At 43.9% G+C, this 15,162-nt stretch overlaps 1 protein-coding gene across 1 annotated transcript in view; it reads right to left on the reverse strand.

The window, feature by feature from the left end:
- klf7b (Kruppel like factor 7b) overlaps positions 1 to 15,162 on the reverse strand; it is a 66,303-nt gene that overhangs the window by 15,812 nt on the left and 35,329 nt on the right. Inside the window, exon 2 of the mRNA XM_028393468.1 lies at positions 8,114 to 8,768. Coding sequence (XP_028249269.1) covers positions 8,114 to 8,768 — 655 coding nt within the window. The remainder of the gene's footprint in view (positions 1 to 8,113; positions 8,769 to 15,162) is intronic.

Consider the following 15,162-nt stretch of genomic DNA (forward strand, 5'->3'; position numbering starts at 1 on the left):
TATCTGTACCAGTTCCTGGACTTTGACACCCAAAAGTACCATTATTCTGTACTTTAGTCAAATATTTAACAAGATCCCACTACTTATTAATTACCTGTAGCCCATTATAGTATTTTTGTTTATTTACTAATGCAGGAGAAGAACTCTGTCTGCTGTCAGTCCTCCATTCTTATTACTCTGCGTTTGCAGGAGAAACTGGAGACACGCTCTCCTGCTGCCGCTGCAGAGCGCTCACACAAGTGGATAATATTAACGTTAATAGTTCAACTGTGACATTTATAAATGTGGAAAAAATATTTTTCAGTCTGCGCTGCCGAGGATGATAGAGAGAGAGGAAGAAGAGATGAGGGCGAGTTACATGCAGCAGCAGTTATGTGTGTTATGCGCTCTCTCTCTCTCTCTCTCTTCCTAACTCGCTCATCCAGACGTGCTTTCAGGCACCAACATTTTGCATTAAACTGGTTTAACATGACTGACAGGTGGAGTTCAGTTAGTGAGAGGAACTGCATCAACTTCAGTGCACAACACACAACAGGCTGCAAATATGTTTATTTCTGCTATCAAATGTCAACATGGAGGCCCGTGGGGATTGACTCATTTTTTGTTTTGGAGGCAGCCCCTAGAGGCCACAGGGGGAACTGCAGTTTTCTGACAAATCCATATGGGCTAAATATCTCTTGGCCAACATGCACATATTTTTAACAAGTGTGTTTTGCTGGACATTCTGTGTGGTGACCTTCATGTTTTTTCCCCACAGCTCTCAGTGTTTGTTTACATGAACAGCAACAACAGTTTAAATCAATTTAAGCGCAATTATTTTAAATATTTAAAGAGACGACACACATCACAATTAAGGCTGTTTCATACACACACTTGTGTTTTTTTTTTCTTTAAAGGGCCAAACCTAATTGCAGACCCCCCCACTGAGTGCGCGTGTGAACTGGAGGGGTGGTAACTATAATTGGGGTCTTAATGACTCTTAATGGGGAGTAATACAGGAGCTTACAGTCAGTTAGCCAGATGTCCCTGCAGCCCCTCCACTCCGATCACAGCACACAACAATCTTCTTAAAGAGACAAACACAAACACACACTGCTGCAGAGCTGAGTGGAACTAATGAGAAATCTGAAGCAGTGGAAATTTTGCTGGAATCCTATAATCGGCTGCATTAGAAGAAGAAGATGCTCTTTAAAAGTGCCTCAACAGAGTTACTGCTGTTTTTATGTAAATGATCTGATCTTGTTAAACACTCTTGAATATTAAACACACACTTTCAGGATAACTGCACAAATCTCCGGTGCTGTCACTGTGGGGCGTAACGTCTCCATCATAGCAACAACTCTTTCCATTTCTCCACCTTCAATCATCATGCCAGAGTAATTCAAGCGGAGGGAAGTACACCTTCACATGAACGGGCATCTGAAGGTGCAGAGCAACTCTGACAGCAAGGTGATGCAACGACAAGTAAAAGATGATGCGCAACAGGAACATCCAACCGCGAACCATGCCCCGTTCCCCTTTATTTCCCCCTCCGTTCGGGCACCTCTTTGATCGGAGCCGTCTTTTATCCGCAGACACAACACGACTTGCACTTGCTCTAAATTAATTCCAGATCACGAGCTGTGGTCGCCACCAGGATTTGCATATTCAAATTCTCCAGTCAAATCTCATGCAGCCAGCAGCTGGGATCTATCTCAGTGCTGTCTCACCGGTGTGCGTTCTTGGCGGCCGGCCTTTCTCCGCCACCTCCCCGACGGATCTGTCTGTGGTCATTCTGTCTCATCTCTCTCAGCTGCTGCGGCCTTTGTTGCACTGACGTCTGCATTCGATTGTTTGTCATTAAGATTTCATCATCAGCTAACATTTTGTAACAACATTTGTCCCGGCTCTTAGAAGGGGAAAACATTTCACAGTTCAAAGCTGCAAACTTGTGCATGTGCATAAAAAAAGTTCGAAAATTATAGAAAAAATAATCTTGTTACACACATGCATGAGATGAAAGTGACGTCCTCAGCCTCCACATCCCTGCAACACTATCTGCTGTAACAGACAGAACTGTGGGTAGCTGAGGTGCATTGTGGGTAATGACTGGTTTTACAAGAGGTTGATGCATTAAAATCCGATGTGCAGGGATGGACCAGATCCACACACAGATTATTACATAACGACAGCACACCATCACATGGAAACAGATGTGGTCCATCATCCTGACTGTCCCGGTAGTTCCTAAAGTGTCTTTTTTTCAGCTCTGCTTCATCTTCACCACCATCACTAGCAGCATTTTGACCCCAGAATCCTGAAGTACCACTGCTACTTTTCCAAACCATGAATTAAACATAAACATTATACTCAAGTCAATCTGTGGTCAAAAACAGATTTACTTGCTGTATAATGATAAAATTAGTCTCCTAAACAGGTTGATTTTAGTAAAGATGGACGCCACAGCAGCTCCCTAAAAGTGAGACTGAAACATCTGGATCGCCCTCTAGTGGCTGGCTGCAGTATAGGTCATAAACCCCGCCTCCTCCATGGTAGTGGATGGACCCAACTAAAAACTAAAAGTGCGCTTAAAATATTTTTTTTCCATTGATGATTTATGGCTTGTTAGCTAGTTGTTAGTACACTGATTTGTGTAAAATGTAAATAGTGACACCTGTGGCTATTCAGGGAACTGCACTCAGCCCCTTGTTGGCCACCACTAAGTCATCAGCTAGAAGAACTGAGGGAAGGCAAACAGGTGCAAAGATAAACAACACATGAGAACCCTCATTTTTTTCAGTTACTTTACACTCTATTCACTTTTTGACAAGAAATATGAGATACATTTACTCACATGTGGCATCTTTCAAGGCATTAAAAGTGGGGGTACCTAACACAGCCTCCTGTTTCTGAGCTTCGTCTCTTAGTCCAGACTTTCACCCAGCAGATGTATGTATTCCACAGTGGATCTTTACCTTATTACTTTTTTTCCATCCAGTCGTCAGGCATCAAAAATACACAAAAAGGTTAAGGAACAGATCATTATTAAACATTAATGTTTATTCTAAGTGGGAGATTTTACTTGCATTCATTCATCCAATCACAGGAGGATGCTCAGCTGAGTAAACGCAGGTTGTTTATTCACTTTATAAATAGGTCTATAAGTGACTTTGGGGTTGTTAAAATTCAAACTGCACTTGTCATTTAATAGGTTGATAAACCTGGGAGAGAGAGAAACACGAATTTTCTCTGCTGCTTTTTTCTTTTGTTCAGAAAGACACAAACACGCTGCATGTGTTTACCCTTGAAGGTACAACACAAAGGTCTCTATTTTGGGGAGGGGTCCACAGTTCTGTGCGGTGTGCAGCTCAGGTGCAGCTGTGAAAAATATGTGTGATTCTACAGCAGATTACTCCAAGCTCTGTGAAGAAGCTTGTTGTTCAGCGGCGGTGTCTGAGAGTGTGAATCCTCCTACTCACTCCACAGAGTCCTCCTCACCCAGCACTGAATATAGGACCAATATTTTCAACATACAATAGCAAACCACTTGGCAGCGTATCCTCCAGGCCTGTTAGAGAAATGCTACTTTCTGAACCTGTGTGTGTGTGAGAGATGGGGTAAGAGTGGGGGGCCGCAGGTGCCAGACAGGCGGCCGTTTCACACCCGTCTTCTGTAATTGGCCAAAGCACCCCATCTTCCTTCAAAAGGACCCCCCTCGAACACACACACACACACACACACACTGTAACACACACACTCACACTGTTGGAGGAATGAAGCAAGGCCAGCTCGGGCCTGACGCCACAGCAACCATGACGCCAGCCAATTATAGCACGGCAAGGCAAGGATGCATGATAAAGTCACCTAGCAACTGAGAGAAAGAGAGAAGAGAGGTGGTGGAGGAGGAGGAGGAGGAGGGGGAGGGGGCGAGAGAGAGAGGGTGAGAGAGAGAGAGAGATTAACGGGCATGGACAATCCACCAGCCACCAACCAATTATGGAAGAGTGTGATGCAGTTGCTTGGCAACCCAAACTGGATGAGCAAATGGGAGGGAGAGAGAGAGAGAGAGAGAGAGCAGGTTGGAGGTTGGATTTAGTGGGTGTAGAGGAGTGTAGAGCAGTGTGTCTGGGGTGAGGTCGCGGGGTTACAGCAGGGGTTTTTCCTGAATCTACATGAAGTTGTGGTGGTGCCTGCAGAGGGTGGATGTGGGGGTGGAGGTCTTGGAAAGTCAGAGTGACCGTGCCAGTGCTCCAACCTCAAACTTTACACCACAGCCGGATACTTTTTAAACCCAAAAATCATAGTTATGAGAGCTGCTACATGGAATCTGGAATGCGTAAAAAATGTTGTCAAGCTTGTGGTTTAACTGTTTAAGTGGATCTGTGGACGGGGTCACGTTTACTTTAACCACGTTCGCTCTTTATCCCGTCAAAAACATTCCTTTTCCTGACACTTTTTTTTTTGCCTTCGGTGTATTTTTAAGCAAACACAGGTGCACAGTAAAAATATTGTGACTAGTTTAAAATATTTACATTAAAACAACCTCATCAAAAACAGCAGCTAATTTTGGAATTGATAAACCAGTGTTAGCATAGCTATGCGCCCCCTGTGGTTGAATGAAGTTAGTGCGTGTACAGTCTTAGTCAGTAGGACTTGCAGATGAAAAAAGTAACATGAGTTAATTATGATTTCTAAACCTAACAAAGTAGTTTGTGGCATCATCTCGTGTCAGGGCCAATGGTGAACTAGCATTTACATTCTGCACCTGCATTAAAATCTCCATACAATAAATGTCATGGAAATGCAATAGGGGAAAATAAGCACTATGAAAAAACATATTCATAATACTTATACATTATATTCACCAAAATATGTTCACAAATGGCCAAGATAACAGAAGTAAAAAAGCTATAGCTGCGCTATAATGTAACCACAGTGCACATGATGTGGTCTATGATGAGTCCCATTTAGCCTCTTAGCCGCCTTTTTAATGACAGTGAGGTACCCGCTGGTGTATTTTGTGTCAGAGAATACAAATTAAAGTTGTATATTTATACAGTGCTTTTTTTCATACCTACTCAAAGGTACTCGAAGCGTTAGGGTTGGGTGTCTGGCCCAGGAACACATCAGCATGCAGCCATTCAACAAAAAAAAAAGAAAGACTTAAGGATGAGGGAACAGGAAGTGTTAAATGCTTTTCTGGGTCCCTGCAGTACTCCATTGGCTGACAGGCCTGTGACGAATGCCAACAACGTAGAATGCACCGCAATAAACTAGTGCCACAGGTGTTCCCCGGCAGCCAATAACCTGCTGCTGGCTGTGTCCCAACCCCTATCTCTGTAATTACATCACACGATGATGATGATGATGATGACGATCAGGATTATTAAGAGGAGCAATGGTGTGGCTTTCTGTTTTTTTTAAGACGTGCATCTAAAGCTTTTAAAAGACAAACAGCTCATCGTCCTCTCTCCCGGGTGCCAAGAAGTACGTATAATATTTCAGGCAGCTGCTTGAATAACAAGGAGGAAACAATTATTGGCCATCTTCGGCTTTTAATGAAGAAAACCCAGCCAGAGAAAAGCCTGGCTGGGGTTCAGAACAGCTCTGCCTGTACTCTTTAGAGATTTACTGAATTAATTTGAACTTGTATTAATATTACATCTCATTCCTAATTGAACATTTTCTTATAAAAACCTTTACATTTAAGCTGCAGCTCAGAGAAACTGTTTTGTGTGTGATAACTGAAGTGATGTTGGATGGCAGCACATGTGCAGTGCGGACCTGCTTATAATGATGTTTCTAATGGCCTCCGGTGTGCTCTATGCGACAGTAAGTGTATTGACAGTGTGCGGGCTTTCTGCAGCTGCTCCTCCCTGTACTCTCTGCTACGCTAATCCCTCCCTACATGTATGTTCAATGATTTATGGTCATAATAACCCAAAAAGAGGATTAAGCTAATTAAACCACAGCGCTGCGCTTGTAATGAACACATCGGGGAGGGAATACACCACCCACACATTTATACCACACACACACACACAGAGTGTGAGCGCTGCAGTGTCTTCAGGGTGTCTTCTTCTTTTCTAGTGAATGAATCTGCCTTTAAAGGCTCAGCACTGGTTAGCATGACTCGACTGTCGAATCATCAGAAGATTAAAGATACTGGCGCTGGCGGTCATGGCATCAGAAAACTTGCTGCTCTTTTCTGGATTAGCTATAATAAAGCTTCAGCAGTAGTTTTCCTCCAGCTATGCCAGGTGCTGCCCTGGAATGTAATGCTATACTTAGAGCCATGCCATGGTTGCTGGGATCATATAAGCCTGTAACACGCTGGATTAATGATACCAAGGTTGCCAGTATTAATACGACGAGGAGGTCTGCAAGCTATGTGCCTGGGATCCTGGTGAAACTGCTCACGTGGGACGATGACTACTGGAGGCCACGGACCACCACTGATACAGTAAATGATGGTGTGGCAAAAGCTAAAGTTGAATAATGCTAGCTGTAGGTGGTACAAGTCTGCCCGGACCCTAATTCTACAGATAAGTGCTGGATTCAGCCTGAGTTACTGAATCCAGGAGGCACTTTGGAACAGATAAGTGGATTTCTAAGAACGGACAAATCTGTAATACACTGGTTCCTGTCGCTTTACAAGCTGTGATGCTGCTCTGGGTGACAAGTGGAAATCACAACAATTTCCAGTAGGAATGACAGCTAAACCAAATGAAAGTTGTGCCTATGACTAAGTGTGATCTGTGGTTATCACCTACAACCAGAGTCAAAATCCTCCTGCCTGACCACTGGGATGCAACAAATCTGCCACAGAGCCCTCTTTCACAAAGGTGGCACCTTTATTCACATCGCTAACCCGTGTTTAAAGTGCAAAGGTCAAATGGGTACTCTAGAAAGCTGCTATATTGTTAATAAGTTGGCATGGGGGGGGGGGGGGGGGTCTTTATCTTGGTTGTAAAGTCACTCTAGTGCTCCCCCTACAACTCTCCCTTCTTTAAACCAGCCTAAGAACACCTGTACAGAGCAGGTAGTTCCTCAAGTGGCCACTGGGGGCTGGGTCCGACAGTGAGTCAATCCAAGTTTATCCAAGGAACAAACATGTTTACAGCCTGGTACACAAACACTTTTAGTCTCTATTCTATTTTACATAATTAAAGACAGCTGCTTCTGTAAGTGCCTGTATTTGGATTAACCAGGAGTTTAGAGGGACTCAGACACTCTGGGATACAGAACAGGTGCCATCACATCCATATATTGCTGGTTTTGGTTCTGACACACTTTGAAAGTTTTATGTCATGTACAGAAACAGCCGTTTCCAAACACAGTGCTCACATAATTAATTCTGACTTCTGTAGAAGAGTCAGAGAACTGGAGTCCTGGATGTGTCCTCCTCCTCCCCCTCCTCCCCCTGTACTGAAACGCCTCCTTTCTTCTGACTGACTGAGGTTCATGTATAATGCACAGATGCACTTCCTCAAGCTGAAACTGGCACCCATACTGTGAGGAAGGCTTACACAATGAGCATATAGGGCCATCCAGCTTCCCCTAAAACCACAAAGTGACAGGACTGCCTGCCATAATCCCCTTAATTACTGGAACATAGCCTTTACTTTGCATTCTGTTGTCAGGCAAAGCATGACTAACTATATGGCATAATATCTTTGTTACTGCTAAACTAACTCAAAATAAACCAATTCAAATCTGTCATTACAGTCTCCATCATTTACATCTATCATTGCTCATGTGTCACCTTCATCAGCTTGAAGTCTGTCTCCTCCTCTCTCACTGCAGAGCTCATGGTTTCCTGCCCCTGAACACATCAGCTAGGTGTGTGTTCTCTGTCTGAGGGTCTGTAGTTAGCAGCTAAAGCTGCACGTCAGACCCAGTTGGACACGGCTGAATTTGCAAAGTCATTTACTGCCAGTCTATCAATCATCAGGTAATTACAGAGGCAGGGCCTTTTGGCACTGAGCTGGTATCAGGACTCAAAGCAGTTATTCTTGAAGAGGAGATGCTAATCTCCTTTAAAAACCCAAATATCAGAGGTTTCCCGTGCAGATCTCGCCACAGTCTGAGGATCAGTTTAGGTACCTGTGGTCTGGTGTGTGTGTGGTTGTACCTGTGTGGGTCCTCTGATGTGCCTTCAGATGGGAGCTCTTGGTGTAAACCTTCCTGCAGCCATTGAACTGGCAGCGGTGGACTCTCTTCTTGTTCTCTGGTACGTCTCCTCCAAGGCTTCCTCCGCCTCCCTGCTCGCTGTCGCTGAGGGCTCCTCCTCGGCTTGGCGGGGACGGTAATGCTCTCGCTGCCACCAGCTTAGCTGCCCCTAACCCCACCTTCTTCGCCACCAGTTTGAGCGTTAACGTGCCGTCCGCCGTCGCGGTGAGCGTTTGTGTGGGTTTGATAAGGTGCCGGCCGAGCTCTGGCGATGACGGCGGTGTTAGGGATGTGACGGCAGCACTGAGCTGTGCGGCGCTGACTCCTCCAAGGACTTGGTCCTTATTGGCTGTGATGGTTTCAGTTCCGGCTACCGCCTGGCTCTTGTTGAGGTTAGGAACTTGGAGGATTTTGGCCTGGACCTTTGGGAGGGTTACTAGAAGGGGAGGCGGGCTGGGCTGGTCAGGAAGGCTGGGGAGGAGGGGGTCCATCAGGTCCTCATCGCTGTCACCACCCTGCATGAAGGCCGGTGTTAAGAGGCAGTCCAGCTCCTCGTCGAAAAGTTCAGAGAGTCGCTTGGGCTCTGTTTGAAGATACCGCTCCAGCTCTAGACATGTCTACAAGAAAAAGACACACAAAGAGTCAAAAACTGGATTTTGATGCATCATTTTCTTAAACCTTTATTCACATCTGACATATAGGGCCTTTTCCACTGCAGGAATTGTGGCTAGAATAAGGCTCAGCCCAGTTTACTTTTTCATCTGCTGAAAGACATCCTACACAGACAGAGGCCTGTTTCTGCAGCAGTTTTCTCACTTTCAAACATGGTTTGGTACCGACTGAGAAGAGTCATTATTTGTCTGAGTGAAAGGTTTGTCAGGGAAAGAGTGAGATGTTTGAACAAACGTCCGGCCTCGTACAATCTGTATGCTCAGTGGTTTTCTTCAAACCGCAGCTTTTTCCGGAGCCTGTTTACAAGTCTATTTAAATTCAGATACCCGCTGCTGGCTTCATATTTCTCTGCAGCTGTTGACCATGTCACCTGGCACACGGCAGTCCTGAGAGACGAGGGATTTAGTCTGTGATTGATTGCTGCTGCCTGGGCGAGCTCTCCGGAGCCCTGAACTGTGGAAGCCTTGCCTGTTTCCCTCTGCTCGCCCAAATCAACCAGCCATGGAAGTTATATATCGCCGAGATGGAGGAAGGAAGAAGAGATGACAGAGAGAGAGAGAGAGAGAGAGAGGGGAAGTCAGTTGAAGGAAGGCAGATAAAGAGAAGGAACCAAGAGGGTTTATTTATCCAGAGATAACAGAGACATCTGCTCAGAATAACGCTATCGTTGGCAGCAGAGCAACAGCACCACAGCTCCTGGTCAGCTGGACCTCAGCTCCAGTGGTCAAGGGCACCTGCCACATTACCTCAAGGGATGTGAGCCAAAAAACCTTCCAGTCACTAACCTACTTCTACAACCTCAAGGCTACAGCTCTCCTCTGTAAGCCTTCATGTTTTCAGTAATTCCTCTCAGCTGAACTGTGCTGCTGAGGTCTACGTGGAACTGTTTGTTCGATCTTGTTCAGCCTTTCATCTCTCACACCTGCAACACTTGTTATTATCGAAATCCTGTCTGCCCCAACAGGCAGCAAAAATAAAGACGCGTGGAGCAGCTACAGAAGATCTGAAGAGATAAAAGTGAAGCATGCACACCTGTTTCATATAGATGGCAACTAAAAACAAGCCTTATTCACGGGTAATAGGGGGGTAAAGGGCTACCTTTGACTGTTTAACATAGAAACGGATGCAAACCAAATGCTGGAACGGCACAAGTCTGTAAAAATGTGTTGATCAGATGAGTTATTACCACACAAACCAGCAGAGTTCAGAGTGTTCACAGTCATTTTACATGTTCTAACATACACCTTGCAGGGAAACCTGGATTTATGGGGTTGATCAGGCCCTGATTTTTGTGAGTTGGAGGTATATAATGACAGGATTGTTCCGAATCTAACAGCAAATAATGTCTATATGTATATATTATTGTATACATTGACATTAAATTGTGGCTCCTGTCTAAAATTATGTAACCACTGTTAGTTAGCTGTGTGCATTTACGATGACCGTGCTCAACGATATCATCTAACAATATTCCACATGTATGCCGCCATCTTGTCCTATGAGTGACAGTGAAACAGCTAGCATTAGCTAACGAGCAGTGACAGCTTTGACAATAGTTCCTGAGTTAGGTTAGCCACTGGATGGCTGCCACCTTAAGGCTTTGTCTCTCTCACATGTGAGCTTTAGTTCAGTCCTGTGCATGAATTTCAGTGTCAAAACCGAACAAAAAAAATAACGTTTGAGTTTGAGACCCCTGAAAGGTCCTGTTGGAGTACACAGTGACAGGTCCTGCAGGCGAGTCCACTCTGTCCACTCAGCACTTCCTTAAATCCACCTGGCTCTGTCTCTTCACTGTATCCTTTTGGAAAATGAATTTCCTCAGCTTGGCCTGCAGCCGTTGGCAGCTGAACGTTCTCATCCAGATCCTCTGGCTCCTTCCACCTCTGTCACTGGAGCACATTACACTCACTATACAAATGATTTTTTTAGCTGCAGCTGCTTGACTCCGTCCATTCAGACAGGCCAGCTCGGCAGCTTTTCTGCTCCCAGCCTCGGTGACGAGACAAACCGACACATTTAGTCCGAACATCTGTTGAGTGGCGATAAGCTGAACTTCCCTTTTTTTTTTCTTCCTTTCTTCTTGCCTTTAAAAGAATGTCTTTTTTTCCTAAGGATGCACATTAGCATATGAATGTAAATCCCAAATATTTCTTGCTTCCGGAGCAGAAACTTGAAAATGATAAGCATGCATGTAAAAACAGTGACACTGCCCAAAACCTTCCTATTAGCCTTTTGTCCCGCTTTGTTTTGTGAGCATGTGTATTCCTTTCATTAATTGCTGTGTGTAATACAATATCCAGTCAAGCATGCTAGAGTGGCTATTATAGCTCTATTTAAATCAGATCAGTCGCTGCTAATGCATCTGGAAACTAAGACTGGAGATTATCTAATAGCTGTTGGATTATCTGGAGTGAAACTTAAACAAAGGCCATTCTGCAGCGTGGATGGAGAGTGGAGGGATAATCCCTCAAAAACCATACGCAGCTACACATGCTGGGACCTTGAAGGATGATAAACATTCAGGTCTCTGAAAGATTTTAGCAGATTATCTAAAACATGTGGCTGGATGTGGATATTAAAACAGAATCAATTTAAGAACAGAATATAAAGAAACAACTATTTCTATTCATTAAAACAATAATTCAGATTATTAATCCCATTGTTATCTCGTTGTCGGGTTTCTAGTTTAGCTTAGCATATGCTAATTTATCAGTAACGGCAATAAAGGTGCGTACTTTAAGCTAATACCATCGTAACCTCTGTAAAAACCATGTTTAGTTCTTAGTCATAACATGACACAATAATAATAGACACATTTATTGGCGACTCATTTCTTATCAATTATGTCAATCGTCTGTATGAATATGACCTAGGTGACTATGACTCTTCATCAAGAATTATGTCAATAATTTGTTCCACAATCTTAGCACTGATGCATTGAAAGTAATACCTCTAATATCTTCCATAATGAATAGAATCACACACAGATGTGTTTAAACATCATGCTGGATGCTTTGTGGTTATTCTGCTGTTACACAAGATGCAAAATATCAGACAAAAAAAAAAACACAAAATCAAGCATGAGCTGATGTGCTACTGCTGACACCAGGCATGCTGTGCCCGTGTCATCAGGGGTTCTATCCTTCAAAGGCGACATGTGAAGACTGAGTGAATCACAACGGAGAGACTAAGTGGTCCCACCGTCGAATGTAGCTGAGATTCAGTGAGTGTTGTGAGTGTGGAAGTTTTTCTTAGTTTTCAAAGGATGTTCTTTACTCTGACAGCTCAGTACACACTACACCTTAAGTAACGACCTCCAAGCTTGTTCAGTTAGCTGAAGAAGGCTAAGGCAAGAATATTAAGTATAGAATATAGAGTGCCTGGACATTATGCTGTTATTATGCTGTTAAAGGATCTGGGCTGTTCCTGCTTGGAGGACATAAGTAAAAATTTTCTGGAGAAAACAGAAAACTCTCTGTAAAAATATCGTCCTCTTCATGCTTTAAGGTCTCGGAAGAATCACATTTGGCTGCTGCACTGTATGTGTTACATACATTATGCATCATCCTCAGAGACAACAGCAGCAGCATGAATACCAGCTCGCTGTGATACAGTAAATACAGTCTGTGTCAGCGCGCTCTCACAGCTTACTGTACCATTGTTTTAACTTGAACTAGAAATCAAAAATAGAAAGGCTTGCGTGTCTCCTGGCGGGGGCTGGACCGATGCTGAGGATTGTGGGAGGTGGGTGAGGAGGACAGAGGGTAGAAGGAGCCCGAGGCTGTGCAAGAGGAGCAGGCAGCAATCAAAATCCACGGCCGGCAGCGAACGCACCGCCTCTGACATCACACGTATGACCTTCTCCTTCGTCTGTTTCTCCTACACACCATGAATATCAGGTAACAATGACATGTTGGGCCTGCAGCATGTTGCTGTGTGTGTGTGTGTGTGTGTGTGGCTGCTGGCTAACAGCTCAGACTGATAGCATGTGTAGGGCTCACCTCCTGTTCCCCTGCTCAGTCCCACACCATATGGAGAAAGGTCACTACAAATAACACACACACACACACACACACTGGAAACACACTAAAAACAGGAAGACACTGAGCTGAAGAACTTCAACCACTTTCTATGAACACCGAGTTCCGACAACAAATGGCTCCAGACCAGTCAGACATGACGTTTATTGTAGATTAAATCAATAGGTGAAGCTGCATTTACATCAGTGTTAGCAGAGAAACTTCCTAATTCCAAGATGGCTGCTTCATCATCAATCTTTAGTGGTCAATAATGGATCCAAAAATCAATCAAAATGATGCTTTGACAAATACAGTGACAACTTCTCCTGTCGGATTGAGAGGAAACGTGACACCAAAACACTGCTGCGATATGCTAATGTCGTAAATTATTTCACTAATCTGACATGAAAACATCTATCCATCCATCTTCTATTAACCTGCTTTGTCACGGGGGGCGGGAGCCTATCCCAGCTAGCTTTGGGTCAGAGGTGGGGTACAACCTGGACGGGTCAACAGTCCATTGCAGGGCAACGTACAGACAGACATTCACACTCACACGCAATGCAGCTGCAGCACTGTTTACATGATCATCAGCCACTGGTCCTGTTCTGGGTCGGTATGCTTCATCACCAGCACCATTCGCCAGATAATTCTGATCCAGCCCAGCTCTTTCTGGGGCTGTCAGTCTGGTTGTTTTGGTCTGAGACTTCTTATTGTGTTCACACCAGATGAAACAACCCTGAGTTTGATTCAAATGTACCAAGTAAAACACTCAGCTGTTTTATGCTTGTAGTGACATTTTTTTCCCTCTTACTCTTTTAGACATAAATAGACCCACATTTCATAATTATAATGATTATTAGTGTTGTAAGCTTAAATTGGATCAGTCCCATTGAGCATTTGGATTAGGTGCAGTGTTTTGACGCATGACTGTAATAAAATTTCACCCGACTGCCAAATTAAAACAACAACAAACACCATGAGTACATTGATATTTTTGGTAAATTATCCAGTAAAATCAAATGTTTTAATTGAAAAAATATTCATGCAGCTCTGTCACTAAACAATGTCTAATCTGTGTAATCATCCATAGTGGTACACCGGAAGTGTCACATTAAATCTAGTAGTTTTATTTATTTTATATCTATTTTTAATGCTAGCTAGTTGATACATGCAGCAGTCTAAGAGGTCAAGGTCAAAGAAGGTTAACTCCAGTGCAGGGTCACTGCTGTGCCGTGACAAAATGCTGCACTTTACTGGCGGGCTGTAAATGTCCTGGGGTTCATCTTTGTGTTTACTTGTGCGATCACTGCGTGGATATATTTCACATCTTTCACACTGAAGATAAAGACAATGGAAAAATTCTGCTCCATGTTTTTCCCTCTGCATGTAAGTGTTTGATTTAATGTCTTATCTAAAATAGCTACCAGTGTCATGCAGGTCCTGCCTCTGTGTGTGTGTGTGTGTGTGTCCTCAGCCTGCTGAGGCCCATTAATAATGCAGAGAGCAGAGGGCTCTGGATGGAAGCGCTAAGAGCTTTTGACAGACAAAGGATCATCGAGGACAGAGCTCAGCAAACAGAGTGAAGTGGATTCAGCCGGAGATGCTCCGTCTGTGTTTACATGCACGCGGTTATGTGACTATTACCAACATTTCCATTAGGACAATGGTAAAATGAAGCCATTTACGGGCTCCTGTAAAGTGACACTTCCTGTAAGGATCTGCTTCACGTGTGGTTCGACTGACTGACGGACGAGAGAAACAACAACAGCCTTTGTGCTGTGAGGTTCAGATTTTTAAGCCTGAGTGAATATACAACATGCACGTTCAGCTGCAGCTATGACCACACACTCTTTTTCAATCTAGAAAGCCACATTTAGAAGCATGCTGATTGCTATTTTATTTACGTGTCTCATTAAAATCCTTCACAAAGCAGCAGCCAGATTTGCCAGACTACTAAAGGATAAAATATGTCACCCTAAAATGATTATTGAACACATAAAAATGATTCTTTTCTTATTCATGGGAGCTCTATCATCCCACTGAAGATAAAGACATCTGCATGATGACAGGCGCACAGATGAAGCAGCAGCAGCTCAGCCAGCAGGGGATAAACATGGCGGGAAGCTCGTAATGTACATGTAGAGGTCAGGTTTACACTAACAGGAAAAAAAAACGGCACTTTGCATGATAAGCTGTGCAGTCAGAATGACGTTAGCAGGACTTCCACACTTTGGGTATTGAGGTTTAATATTTGATAATTCCATGCTTGCAACACATTGTATGTCTACTCGAACCAGTCAAGCTGCAGGTTACATCC

The sequence above is a fragment of the Parambassis ranga genome, chromosome 21, assembly GCF_900634625.1.
Source record: "Parambassis ranga chromosome 21, fParRan2.1, whole genome shotgun sequence".
Classification (NCBI taxonomy): Eukaryota; Metazoa; Chordata; class Actinopteri; family Ambassidae; genus Parambassis; species Parambassis ranga.